This window comes from Alexandromys fortis, unplaced genomic scaffold, assembly GCF_014885135.2.
Source record: "Alexandromys fortis isolate MF-2015 unplaced genomic scaffold, M_Fortis_MF-2015_v1.1 scaffold_336, whole genome shotgun sequence".
Lineage (NCBI taxonomy): Eukaryota > Metazoa > Chordata > Mammalia > Rodentia > Cricetidae > Alexandromys > Alexandromys fortis.
The window spans coordinates 232,522-246,386 of record NW_026068207.1 but is presented as its reverse complement, the minus strand read 5'-3'; the positions used below and the strand labels follow the sequence as shown (position 1 = coordinate 246,386).

The 13,865-nt window shown below is 46.6% G+C and overlaps 1 protein-coding gene across 1 annotated transcript in view; it reads right to left on the bottom strand.

The window, feature by feature from the left end:
* Dnah6 (dynein axonemal heavy chain 6) overlaps nt 1–13,865 on the bottom strand; it is a 185,874-nt gene that overhangs the window by 40,520 nt on the left and 131,489 nt on the right. Inside the window, 4 exon segments of the mRNA XM_050130231.1 lie at nt 389–524; nt 6,896–7,129; nt 10,369–10,548; nt 12,079–12,259. Coding sequence (XP_049986188.1) covers nt 389–524; nt 6,896–7,129; nt 10,369–10,548; nt 12,079–12,259 — 731 coding nt within the window.

Here is a 13,865-nt window from a genome sequence, read left to right as displayed (position 1 = left end):
GGTGGATCTCTGGCCAATCAGTCCAGAGGAAATGGTTAACTTCAGGCTCAACCAGAGACCCTGTCTCAAGAAATAAAAGGTGGAGAAGTGATAGAAGAAACATCTGACACTGGCTCTGGCTTCCATAGCTGCCCGGCTGCACGGGCAAGTACATACTCTGACCACACACACACACACACACACACACACACACACTGTAAAATAGCCATGCAATATTCACAACTAATAGGTGGAACACTCAATTCAAGATGTTGTAAAAGCAATTAACTTATAATTTTTTTTTTGGCAAAAAGTATGACATTGGAGAAAGGGTGAATGCATGAATTAAGGTCAGGAATGAGGAGTCCATTTACCCCTCCCTCCATCAACAGTACACTTTGTCCCTTACCTATGCGCACGGAAATGGGGTGTAACAGGATACTTTTTGTAAGTCCTTCAAACACTGGAAAGGTTTCTTCTAAGTCACAGCACGAGAACCACATTTGAAGAGGCAGCCAGGAAGCTTCCGGCTTAGGAGGGCGCTCCTACAGGGAGACAGGACGCGGGCAGAGGTTACAGAGACAACCATGACAGTGTGCTCTTGCAGTTTGTCTAGGGGAAAAGAAGCTGTAACAGCATGCTGGAAACAGCCGTTCTTGGGGCGGGGAGCGCGCTTGTGGGTGCGGGCACCTATGCAAGAATGAGGACCCGAGTTCAGATTCCAGCGGCCATGTAAGATGGCTCACAACCACCTGTAACTTCAGTTTCAGGGGATCTGAAACTTCTGGACTTGGTAAGCACTTGTGTGGTTCCCCCAACATACATATAATTTAAAAGAAAAACTATTAAGAACACATACATATGTGCACACATGCATGTATGCACACACGCATGCATGCAGTGCACACACACACATTTAGCTGTGATGAGCGAATATGCAGTTATTTCAGATATTCCTAGAAATCTCTACTGTGCCACCCAGCAATACTTCGTGAAGCACTACATAAGGCTGAACCGAAAAGAGAGATAACTATGATCTCAGATAACTACTTCTAAACAGATGCCTGAGGTTTTGAACTATGTGTTCAACCAGCTTGTTGCATACAAATCATGCACCGTCCAATTGAACTGTTTAAAGCATGTAATCCAGTGGCTCCCATGTTCCTAATGCTGTGATCCTCACGTTGTGGTTACCCCTGATCATAAAATTGTTTCATTGCTACTTTATAACTGTAATTTTGCTACTGTTAGGAATCATAATTAAATATCTACTTTGCAGGATATCTGATATGAGTTCCCCAAAGGGGTCTCAAACTACAGGATGAGAACTGCTGATATAACCTTTTGAATATTAACAGAGGAGTGTAACTGTTCCACTGGCAGTTTTAGAAGACTTAATTCCCTAAATATCAGACTGTACACAGACATACCCAGGAGACATCTCAAGTTAATCCCATTGCCTCACAAGGTGGATAATGCAATTAAATGTTACACTGAGTTTCGGGTTTACTATGGAACATGGAATTATTTTACACTATACTGTAGTCTATTTCATATGCAACATTTGGCATGATGTCTAAAAATGCATGTAGCTAAATTCAAAACATTATTGCTAAAATTTGCTAATGATCGTCTGAGCCTTTGCTGATTCGCGATGTCTTCACTGGTCCTGGGGTTGGTGGCTGCTGACTGTTCAACGTGGTGGCTGTGGCACTGATTTCTTAAATCAGTGTGAATCTTGCCTCTTCCTTCCACGACAGACTTCTCTGCAGCTTGAGACACTGCCGGCGGCATCTCACCCACAGCAGAACAGCTTTCAAAGCTGGAGTCGGTTTTCTCAAATTCTTCTCATTCAAGTAAATGTGTGTGAGTTTGTTTTATTTTGATTATTTACGTTTATCTCTTTGTGTGTGTGACATGTGTAGCGGTGCCTTCAGAGGTTCTCTCTGAAGATGGAGAGGTGCCCTCATCCATTGAGCCATCTCTCCTGTTCGTTGTGTGATACTTTAAAGCCCTTATTATTTCCACAACCTTCAGGACATCTTCACCAGAAGTGTTACCTTCTCAAGAACTCACACCCTTGGTCTGTAAGAAGTAACTTGGGTTTCATCATGAGATTAGAGCAAATCAGTCACTCTCTCCAACTCCCCAGACGCTTCTAATTCCAGCTCTCTGACTTTCTAAAAATGACATCTCTACTTCCTTCCTGTACAGAAGTCTGGATCCCCTCAAAGCCATCCATGAGAGTTGAAGAACTCACTCTACATTCCTGTTAACCTCTCTGTTAAACCACGGGTAGTCAGAATGGTGTCCTGATGTTGAGCCCTTTCCAGAGGTTTTCAGTTCAGTTTGTCCAGATCTCTAGAAGAATCATATTCTTTGGCAGATGTCCTCATGAGATATGCTTCTTACATAGCAGGACTTGAGAATCAATTGTTCCTGCTCCACTGGGCTGTAGAGGGGATATTGTTCCAAAAAGCATGGAGACAACATTCACCTTGCACATCTTCATGGGTGCTCTTGAGTGACCATGAACACCGTCTACCAGAGTGGGATCTGTTTGCTCTGCTGAGCTGTAGATCTTAGCAGTGGGTTCAAGATGTTTAGTGATCATGTTGTATACAGATATGCCACTTCTTTAAGATTTGTTTTTATTTTTATTTATGTGTTTATATGCACCCGTTCATGTGGGTACCCTATAGAAACCAGAAGAAGGTGTTGGATCCTCTGGAGTCAGAGTTATGGCAGTTGCGAGCCACCTAACATATGTGCTGAGAACTGAACGCAGGTCCTCGGCAAGGGCAGCGTGTTCTTAACCATCAAGGCCTCTTTACAAGCCCGAGATGTGCTACTCACCAGGTTCCAATTCCACTTAGCACAGGGGAGGATTTTTACTGTCGTTCGCGCTATTCAATTCTTAAAACATTAAAAAAATTATTTTGTATCATGTGTAAGAAAAGTGTTTCGCCCACATGTTTTTATATGCACCACATGCATGCAGTGCCCACAGAGGCCAGGGGAGGGTGCTATATCCCCTGGAACTGGAGTTAGGCATGTAACAAGCGGAGGTGCTAACTTCTTGAGCAGCATGTTATAGTAGTCGGAGTCCTTGGGTAAGAGCTCCAGGAACTTCATCAGGACTTTCACGGCTGAAAGCACCACCGCAGAGTTGGCATGGGAGAGTCGAGGAGTCACTCGCTCACAGATGCTCTGGGCTTCCCGGTCATCTTTAGGGTTGTAATTAGACAGGCAGTCCAGGATGAAAATCTGGCCCCATTCAGTGCACTCATTTAGGGCTGTGAGCAGCTTATTGATATTCTGAGAGTTCAGATCAAGTAAGTTGCTGTTTGGGTGAGATTCACTGATCTCAGACAATGCCGTCACAGCGTTAGCCACCACCATTGGATTTGAATCTGCTATGAGATCCTGCAGAGAATCCAGAAATCCCTGGTCTTCCACCATCTGGGCATTGATATCATGGAGTTTTGCCACACAGACTGCTGCTGTTTTCCGAACATAGGGGTCTTCATCTTTCAAGCACTTGCGGAGGGGTTCACAGAGATATTCTGTAATCTTGTCCACCGGGATACACCCCATGGTTCTAACTGCCAATGCTCGAATCAAAGGATTAGGATCTTCACAATCCTTCACAAAGCTGTTGACAGCCATGATGGCCATGTCTGGCTGACTCTTGGCATAGTTCATCAGATAGAGGTACACCAGCTTCTTCAGTTCCAGGTTGTCAGTCTGCATACAGTTCACCACATCTGGGAAGAGAGAGCTAAAATCCTTCCCCACGGTCATAGCGGCAATCACCTTCTTCACAGCCTCCTTCCTCTTTTCTTTCTTTTCATTGTTGAGTTCAGCTTTTAATTCAAAGATTTCTCCTTTCTTATTGGTTGTGAAGTACTTGGAGTCAGTCATGATTCTCGATCTTTAGAGTGTACCGGAGGCAAGGGCGGGGTGGCGGCGGCAGCCAGAGAGCACAGCCTGGGTGGTGGTGTAATGGTTTCCTGCCCGTCACCGGAGTTAGGCATGTAGATGCTGGGAATTGAACCTAGGTGCTTTGCCAGAGTTGTCAGTGCTCTTAACCTCTGAGCCATCTTTCTAGCTTTAGTATCATTATTAAGGCTCTAGGATTCGAGAGTCAGTCTGTCTTCAAAGCTTTGAAGCACACATTGGCTTCCGCTTTTTAGCCATGGAAGTCTTAGAAGGCATCTTCTTCCAGCTGTCTATGTAGGGAATCTGTTGCTCAGAGAGGCTTCTTTGTTTCTGGTTCCAAACTTTTCTTCTGCATCTTCTCTACCCCTCTCTGCCTCCATAGTCTTAGAGAATTGGGCCTTGCTCTGTGTCAGGCTCTGGACTGAGGGGATGCAGTGGTTGGATCTGCATCAGGCTCTGGATTGAGTGGATGCTGTGGTTGGATCTGTATCAGGTTCTGGACTGAGGGGATGCAGTGGTTGGATCTGCTCTGTATGGAGAGGACGTTGTGGCTGGATCCATCTACTTTTTATCATTCATATGCTTGCTGGAATGTGTTGCTTTTAATTTCCTTCAAGAGGCCAGTGTAGTGACACAAGAATTTAGCACCACCACTCATGAGACAGAGGCAGATGGATTTCTGTGAGTTTGAGGTCTACTCAGTGAGTTCCAGGATGGCCAAAGATACCTAAAAGAGGGACCCTGCCTCAAAAACAAAATAAAACCCCATCAAAACCCCCAAACCAAACCAAACAATGACCCACCCAACAACAACAACAACAAAACAACAACAACAACAACAAAATTGTCTTCAGGAGCTTCCCCTTTGCTCTCGCAGCTCCATTCACTGCCTGGCGGAAGAGCTGGACTTCTCCAACCTTAATTGTTTTTGGCTTTAGATTCCAAGAGAGATGTTCAAGAGAGGTTACTGCATGACCATTAGTTGACCAAGTGTCTTTTCAAAGTGTTTTATTTTATGTGTACAAGTGTTTGATTCATGTATGCATGTACACCATGTGCATGTCTGGTACCAAGAAGGTCAGAAGAGAGCAGTGGATTCCCTGGACCTGGAGCCACCGTGTGGGTGCTGCGACAGAGGCTGGACCCTCAGCAGAGCAGCTCGCTCTCTCAACTGTCAAGTCTTCTCTCCAGTTGCCAATGTAGCTATTCATTTAGGGTTACAGTTTTCAGTTAGGGTGCAAATTAATGGGTTTCCTTACGGGATTTTTATACAAAGGTCCCATTATACTTTGTTCTAACTTGTCCCTTCCTGCAGCATCTTCTCCCAATTCCTCCTGCACCCCTTTGCTGGTAATTAGCCTAGTTTCCAATTCTCCCAATTCAGGGAATAGGGAGTCCCAAGAAAAGAGAGACAGAGCTAGGGTAGTTGGTTGGTTGAACAGTGAGAACACATACATTTAAGGTCACTGCTTCATTGAGCGTGGCTTGTGGCACCCCAAAACAATTATAACAGTAGCCCTGAAGATCTCTGAGCACAGATATAATAATATTGAGAACTTGCAATACTGATAGAATGATCAATGTGTAACCCAGAGTCATGAAGTAAGCCCATGCTATTGGATAACGGCCTATAGATGGTCTGGAAGAGACTTGGGCTGCGGAGACTTTAGCTACGCGTGACGCAGTCCCTCTCATGTAACAGAAGAGACTTGGGCTGCGGAGACTTAGACACGCGTGAATCAGTCCCTCTCAAGCATTAATGCATTCTGGAAAGTTCTTTAGCTTCTCCGAGTCTCCCTGTGAGAAAACTTCACATTTGTCAGCCAGTTAGTATTTTCTGTTTTGTTTTTTTAAAGATTGTCTAGAAGAGGATGTTGAATCCCTTGGGGTGGAGAGATAGGGAGTTGTAAGCTATCAAATGTGAGTGCCGGGAGGCCAGCTTGGTCCTCTGGAGCAGTCGCAAGTTCTTTTGGTCACTGAGCCATCTCTCCAGTTTCCCAGATAATTGATTTCCTAGCTCACTGGCTACTCCAGCTGTTTCTGAGAGGAGGACAACTCTGCACACAAGGCAAAATGTTAACGCCATTCTACAGCCAGCTGGTGGCCCTGCTGAGCTGCGACCCAGCCTCCTGGCTGTGCAACACTGTGGGGTGACTGTGAGCTGTGGTTTGGATGTGAAAGACCCCTCACAGGCTCCTGTGTTTGAACAGCAGCTCTCTAGTTGATGGCACTTTGAATAAGGTTGTGGAAGCTCCAGGAGGCGGAGTCTTGCTGGAGGAAGCGGGTAACTGAGGGGTAGGTCTTGAGGTTTAATTGCCTGGCTCAACTTTTTTCTTTTTTTAAGTTTAGACCAAGGACATGTCCAAACCTGAATTCTCCACTTCTCTCCCTTTGCATTTTTTTTTGTCTTCCGTTTCTGCCGTTTGTAGTTAGTGGCCTGTTGGTAGCTTAGCTGTTGGATGTGTCTGATCTCTGTTCCTGGTGTCTGTCCTTAACATGAAGGACTTTATTAGACAGCACAGAAAACATGTTTTGAGAAGGGATGAGGGATACTTTTTTTTTTTTTTTTAAACAGCAATCTTTAGCAGAGTTTTACAAGGGAAAATTCACTAACTGAGCCCCAGGGCTCCAAATCAAACAGATGTTATCACCTGTTTCCACGTGTTGCTTCCGGCCTTTATGCTGGCCCCACTTCCAGTCCTAGCTCTCCTTCCCGACTGTGCACCCAGTGTGAGCACAGGCTTGCTGCTCTGCTGCCCTGCCATCGCCACCCCCATGATAGCCCCGCCCTCTGCTGCCATTCCCCCTAAAGCCCCGCCCTCTGCTGCCATTTTCCACCCTCCCATAGCCCCGCCCTCTGCCGAGCTCCAGCGGACACTTCCTTCCTCAGGTTGCTTCCGGTCAGCTATCTGGTCACAACAGTGAGAAAGGGAGTGCGCGCTAACAGGTGGGAGGACTTCACCCTCTCGGCTACCTTCTCCATTCCTGCAGCGCCGCGGAGGAAGAAATTCCACTCAGGCTCAGTCAGCTGCCCTTGCTGGCGCATGATCTCAACGCAGAGCATGAAGCTATAGATGAGCTTGTGCTGCTCGAAGAGCCCCCGGGAAACATTGGTGTATGCAGTGAGCAGGGTCTGCTGCAGGAGGATGGTCAGGCGGTACTGCAGATCGTCGGCCTTCTCGGAAGTTTCTATCGTTGTGTTGAACAGCTGAGGAAGAAAGAAGGCTTTGACTAATCCTCTGTGGTGCAAAAACCCGTGTTCCTCCTGTCTGCCCCCATTTTGACATTCAGTGAGCAATATGGTAGGCTAACACATTGGGGAAAAAAAAGTCTAGAATGGATCTCAACTTGCTGAGATTTGTGTTCTGCCCCATTAAGACCACTAGAGGAAAATCCGGCTCCTTTTGTCCTATTTCCAGGTGTTTCCGTTTGCACAGGAATTGTGTGACTACTGCGGATGAGTGGAAACGGTCTCCTCACTCGAAGAGACTCAAGAAGTGCTGTACAGTGTACAGCCCCACGGAGGACAGAGGATGGGAGAGACACCCTCCACCCGAGGCAAGGTGGGGTAAGTGGCCTACAAGCTTACCAGGCGGAAGAAACTACTGCGGAGTAGCTGACCGCCCCTTCCTTCTGGAGTCGGGGCTGTGCTCTCTTCCCTCAGGTCGGCACTATCCTGAGCAACTCACTAGACCTCAGCCTGAGTGCAGTGCGTGTCACTCAGGGCTGGACCAGAAACCTGGCCTGTGATCTTTGTGCCTTTGCTTCAGGGAGATGCTCTCTTGGCACCCACCCCATTTTCTTATAGCAAGATGGCCAAGACCTTGGAGTGGCCACTGACCACGAACCTGTGTAGCTGGAGGATAACATTCACATGAGGGCTAGTCTAACTACTAATAGAAACCTCAGGAAGAGACTCCCCACATCTTGCCATATGTTCCTGATGGAAACCATAAACCAGGAAAGCTAGCCAGTGTTAATTAAATTAGAAGAAAATCAAAAGAGGGGGAATTGTAAACAAAATGTACCATTCTCCCCCCCCCCCCAAAGAGTTAAATAAAACAAAATGCCATAAAAAAACACTGTAAAGAGGCTCTTTGGAAGAAATTTCAATTCCTCCGGGGCCAGCACTTCTTGAAATCAAATATGTGCACAAGGTTACACTTTCTGCTCCAAATCACTTCTGCTTCTTAGCTGTGACTCTTTAAATTATCCAACCAAGGAAGAATGTGGCGACTTGGAGTGAGGCAAGAACCCCCCTGCATTAGGAGTTAGGACCCAGAGGGACTCCTGCCAGGTGTGCTTGCCCACTAGAGTGGGCACAGCTACGCACTGTTCTGAAGAAGGAAACCTTTTGCCTTGCTAAGCCACTTTGGACAGTGTGGTTATTTTCTTGAGATAGTAGACCCACTTCTTAGAGGGGTCAATGACCCAGCCATGTGAGGAAGTCATTACAGGTGCACAGCCCTGCCAGCTCGCACAGGTGTGTGGCAGGCCTTTCTGGGGAAGGTGGCATTTTGCCTGGAAGGCAGGGTGCTCTAGATAGTAGAGAGAGTGCAGTCGGCACATGAACTAGTGAGTCTAGCAGACTGGATCAGTTTGGCAGGAGGCGGCGGAGGCCTTTGTTGTACTGTTGTGAGGGTGAATGAGGAGGGTTGGAAAAGTGGGGTACGCTAACTGCTCCACATAGAAAAGGGGATGATATACGCTGTGAACTGGTAGGGGATGGGGAGGAAATGGAGGAAGATAGGAGAACACACAGCAGAAGATGGGGGGATGATCAAGTCTAGCTAAGGTTTAGCCCGAAGCCCATAAATGTCAACATTGCACTCTTCCATTGGGTTCCTGCTTAAATGAGTAGTTGTTAATTGCTGTTGCTATAGAAGCAAAAGCTGGGGGCAGCTGTGAGGATATGGATATGCTAAGTCGTCCCTCTCTAGTCACCTTTATACTAGCTTTATGAACCCCATTATATGCTATATATTGTAAGTATGCATAAGAATATTTATTTGCTGACTTTTTTGCCTTTCTCCACTGAAGCTTTTGTATGTATAAAAAGTGCATATTGAGCATACTCACATCCACACTATTTTTATAATTTTTTTAGCTAAAATTGTTAACTTTCCCCCACCCTCTAACTATTTAGTTTTTAGATTAAAGACACAACATAGATCTGACAGGAGGAGCAGGGAGGTGGAAGATTGGGCTATTGAGGTACTCGTGGAGTGAGCTTTCTGTTCCCCTGGTCTTCAGTGAACACAACAGAGCTGGCTGAAGCTCCGTGACTATAGATACTGAGCGTGGCTATAGAGACGGTGCGGCATCCGATCAGCCTTCCCCAGGAGAGATCAGGTGAGAGTCAGGTGTGAACGCGAGGCAAGAGAGACTGAAGTAAAACACGAGTGTCTCACCGTCGGGTGGAGAGACAGAAACAGAGCAAAGAAAAGTGAATCCTCTGAATCAAAGGCACCAGGAAGATGGTGCAGGGAACATTCTGGGGAGGGGTGGGGGAGACACCGGAGCCAGCTTCGCTAAGGTCGGTGCCAAGCCCGCTGCAGCGTAGAGAGAACAAAGTATGGGGGTGAATATGAACAAAGTAGAAAAAGATTATTTTTCATTATCACCTGTGTGGTGTGTTTGTGCATTTGTGTGTGTGTGTGATGTTTATGAACACTTTGTGTGTGTGAACACGTGCACATATGTGAACATGCATGTGGAGACCGAGGTGGATGCTGGCACCACCATCCCCAGTCACTCTTCCACTTACTAATTAAGACAGGGTCTCCCAATCAAACCCAGCAGTCACCGATAGGGCTGGTGTTGCTAGCCAGCTTGCTCTGGGGATCCCCTGTCTCTCTGCCTTCTGAGGCTGGAATGATAGTCAGGTGCACATAGCACTTGCTCTAGTCTTCATTATTGAGCGGAATGCACTTTAACTATGGCTACCTTCCCAGTGCTGAGACCCTTTAATACGATTCCCCAAGGTGTGGGGAACCCAATCATAATTTTTTTGTTGCTACTTCATAACTGTAATTTTGCTACTGCTATGAAACATAATGTAAGTATCTGTGTTTGCTGATGGTCTTAGGCTATCCCTGTGAAAGGGTTGTTTGGTCCTCCAGAGCGGTTATGACCCACAGGTTGAAAACCAATGCCTTAAAGAGAGAGATTTTTACAACAAAGGTGGGCAGGCCAGAGGGAAAGCAAGCAAGCTGAGGAAGCAGAAGGGAAATGGGCCTTACCAAGCTCCGCCCTCCTCTTCCCCTACAGCATTCTGCACTCACTGGGCACTGGACTCCTTAGGTGACCTGGTAGATGGGACTATTCTAGAACTCTGTGCCTGCACTCCAAGTCCTGGAGGATTTTACCCCTAAACTTAATTCATGGCTTGTCAAAGGCAACAAATGACCCACTTTCAAAGGGGACTCAAGACAACAAGGCAGTCACCTGTTTAAAATACTTGAGCGAATACTGATACATGGGGTCGATTTCTGAGAGGCTAGCGATGACGAAGTACATCACGGAGCCCTGCGTGGCCACTGGGCGGTACTTCTCTCGAGCTATGTTGATCATCAGCTCCGTGGACTCTGCCTCCTTCAGCCTGGTTTTAATGGCACCCGAAGTGATCTGAATAAACACACACAAGTTCTTAGAGATCTGCTTCTGAAAAGTAGTGGGGATTTCGGAATGCATCCAGTCCAGTCTAAGAAAGAGAAAAGGATAAATCCAGGCTGTGGTGGTGCACGCCTTTAATTCTAGCACTCGGGAGGCAGAGGCAGGCGAATCTCTGAGTTTGAAGAGATTCTACAAACTCAGAAGCTAGTCTACAGAGCAAGATCCAGGATTACACAAAGAAACCCTTTCTAGGAAAACAAACAAACAGAAATAATAAGGGGACATTAAAGTAAAGGCGTGGTGAAAGAGGCTCTGGACCCAGACATATTCTTCTGACTGAGCTGACCCTGGCTCCTTGCATTTAGGAATCCTAGAAGTCATGAGGAGAGCCTGGGGTGGGGCCCAGCTTAGAATTCTCGATGTGCTGAGACTCAGTTCTGCAAGGGCTCTTGGCAAGTGCTTACCGCTGGACTAGTAGTGAGGCCAGCAGCTGCTTTTTAACACCAACCAAATAAAAGATCACGAAACACGCTCCTATGTGTTCAAGGCTCAGTTTTTCCCTACCAAACCACTCTGTCTCTCTGAAGCAATGAGAATCACTTTATGGGCTGGGTTCTTTGCACACACTTCTGAAAACACTGTTTACGTTTGTGAAATAGCACTCCAGGATCACGAGCTTATGTACACCTCAGCAGTAGCCACGGGGTTCTATTGACACCAGCGGTGTGTGTGAGCACCGTGCCTGATGCTTAGAGAAGAGGTAATAGGTGAGCTGCTCACCGAGTCCCACTGCACAGAACTCACCTGCCTAAGGAAGGGGTAAGACACGGGCCCTCTAACTATGGCTTCAGGTAAGCAGTAGCAAGGCTGTGATAGAGGCTTGGGCGGAGGAGACGGATGCCAGCTGGTGCCACTAGGTAGACTTCCTAGAGGAAGTGACAATGACTTTCCATTTGTATGTTGTCCTGGTTCTTCACGATCTTTGTTTTTAAAATGTTGAATAGACAAGAGGGTCAGTGGCCTACAGTTTCCATGCTATTTGGTTGACGGAGAGGCCTGAGAGCTAGGCATACTTTGTTTGTGTCCCCAGAAACTTACAGAAGGCCCACTCTTGCTCTGAAGATCATGTAGGACATTCAGATTTTATTTCATGTGTATGGGTGTTTTGCCTGTGTGTGTATCTGTGCGCCACCTGGGCGCAGTGCTGGCAGACGCGAGAAGAGGGCATTGGATCCCCTGGAACAGGAGGTAGAGATGGCTGTTAGTCACAATGTGGGTGCTGCAATTCCAACCTGGGTCCTTTGGAATGGCAGGTCCACCAGAGAGCCACCCAGGCCCCTACACTATGACTTTTGAAGCCATACATTTCTAGCTTTGAGACAGAGTTTCCTTACATAACCTAGGCTACTCTGTAATTCACTACAGTCCAGGTAGGCATTCAGTTTTTAATGCTCCTGTCTCAGCCTCTTGAATGCTGGCACAGGTCTGCACTGTCATGGATGGAGGAACACGGTCTCTGCAAACACTAAGACTGTCACTTGCCTTTGAGTCCTGGAGCGTATCGATGAGTTCTTCGTTATCCAGAATATTCCCTTCAGACGTAAAGAGCAACTTCAGGATTTTGTCTTCAATGGATTTCAGCTGGTTTTTGTCAGTATTGATCCTCACGATGAGCTTGATTCGCTGTTCCTCCAACTCAGGTTTTTCAAGCCGCACCACGTCACTAGATCCAAAGTTGAAAGAGCAGGATTAGAACTTGGTCAGCTCCCTAAGTCACGGCTGTTCCTTCCCCGTGTGTAGCTGTTCCGCTTGAGTATTCTGTAGCCAGGCATTGGGAGTGCTGCGCAGCTGAGTCTGAAAGCACATGTCCCTGGTTGCTGGGTTGGCATGATGGCTCTTCAGAGAACTGCATGCCAATCATATATTTATTTTAATATGTATCTATTTATTTGGTGTGTGTGTGTGTTTGCATGCGTATGTGTGTGTGTGCGCGTGTGCACGCAGATGGAGGACAAATGATAACTGTGGTGGTGTTCCTCAGTAATGCTACCTAACCTATTTTGAGAGTGCCCCATTGGCCTGCAGCTCACCCATTAGGTTAGGCTGGCTGACGGAATGCCTCTAGTCATCTGCCTGTCTCTACCTTCCCAGTACTGGGATAAAACCATGAGCCACCACGCCTGGCTTTTCATGTGAGTTCTGGAAATTTAACTGAGGTCGCAGGGGCCCCAGAGATGGCTTAGCAGGTAAAGGCTCTTGGTACTAGGGCTGATGACTTGAGCTAAGTTCCTAGAACCCACATTATGAAAAGAGATTACTAAAGCTGACAGGCGATTTTCTGAGTTCTTCACATGCTCCATGGTCTGGTGCATATGCTACTCCATGCTAAATAATACACAAACAAACAAACAAATATAAAAACTGAACGCAGGTCCCTATGCTTGTCCATCAGGCACTCTATGGACTGAGTTGTCTCCCAGGCTGGAATGTCAGAGATACACGTTCTCTACCATTCTTCTCACAGCATCTACTCACTAGGAGGGAACCCGTTTACCACTCCAATCAGCCAGCTTCATTCACTAATGCTCATCTATGCCAAGTCAAAAAGAGGAAGCAGAACATTTTAGACAGGAGTCAAAAAAGGTGAACATGGGAGGTTATGAAACCTTACCATCTCAAAGAAGCAATTCTCTTATATAAATAGTTCATGAATTTATTCTTATCATAAAGCAACAGATGAAAAGATAGAAGTTCTATTTTGTCAGCTCCATCACTGTATCTGAAGCCCCCCTTAGGAGTAACCATGGTTTAAAAGGCATCCTTCTGAAGCCCTTCCTCTGGGCCACTGTGATGGCTCAGCAGTTAAAGGTACCTGCTGCTGAGCCTGAAAACCCTATCCTGAGTGAGATAACCCAGACCCAAAAAGATTAATATGGTATGTACTCACTCATTAGTGGACTCTAGCCATAAACAAAGGACATTAAGTCAATAGTTCACAAGCCTAGAGAAGCCAAACAACAAGGTGACCCCAAAGAAAAACATATATAGATCCTCTTGGAAATTGGAAGCAAACAAGATTGCCAGGCAAAAGTTGGGAGCATGCCAGTGGGGATGGGGGTATGCTTGGGGGAGTGGGAGGGTGGAGATGGAGGAAGGGCAGATATAGGAGCAGGGAAGAAGATATCTACATTAAGGGAGCCATTTTAGGGTTGGCAAGAGACTTGGCTCTAGAGGGGATCCCAGGTGTCCATGGGGATGTCCCCAGCTAGGTCTTTGGGCAGCAGAGTAGAGGGTGCCTGAACTGGTCTTGCCCCACTATCACACTGATG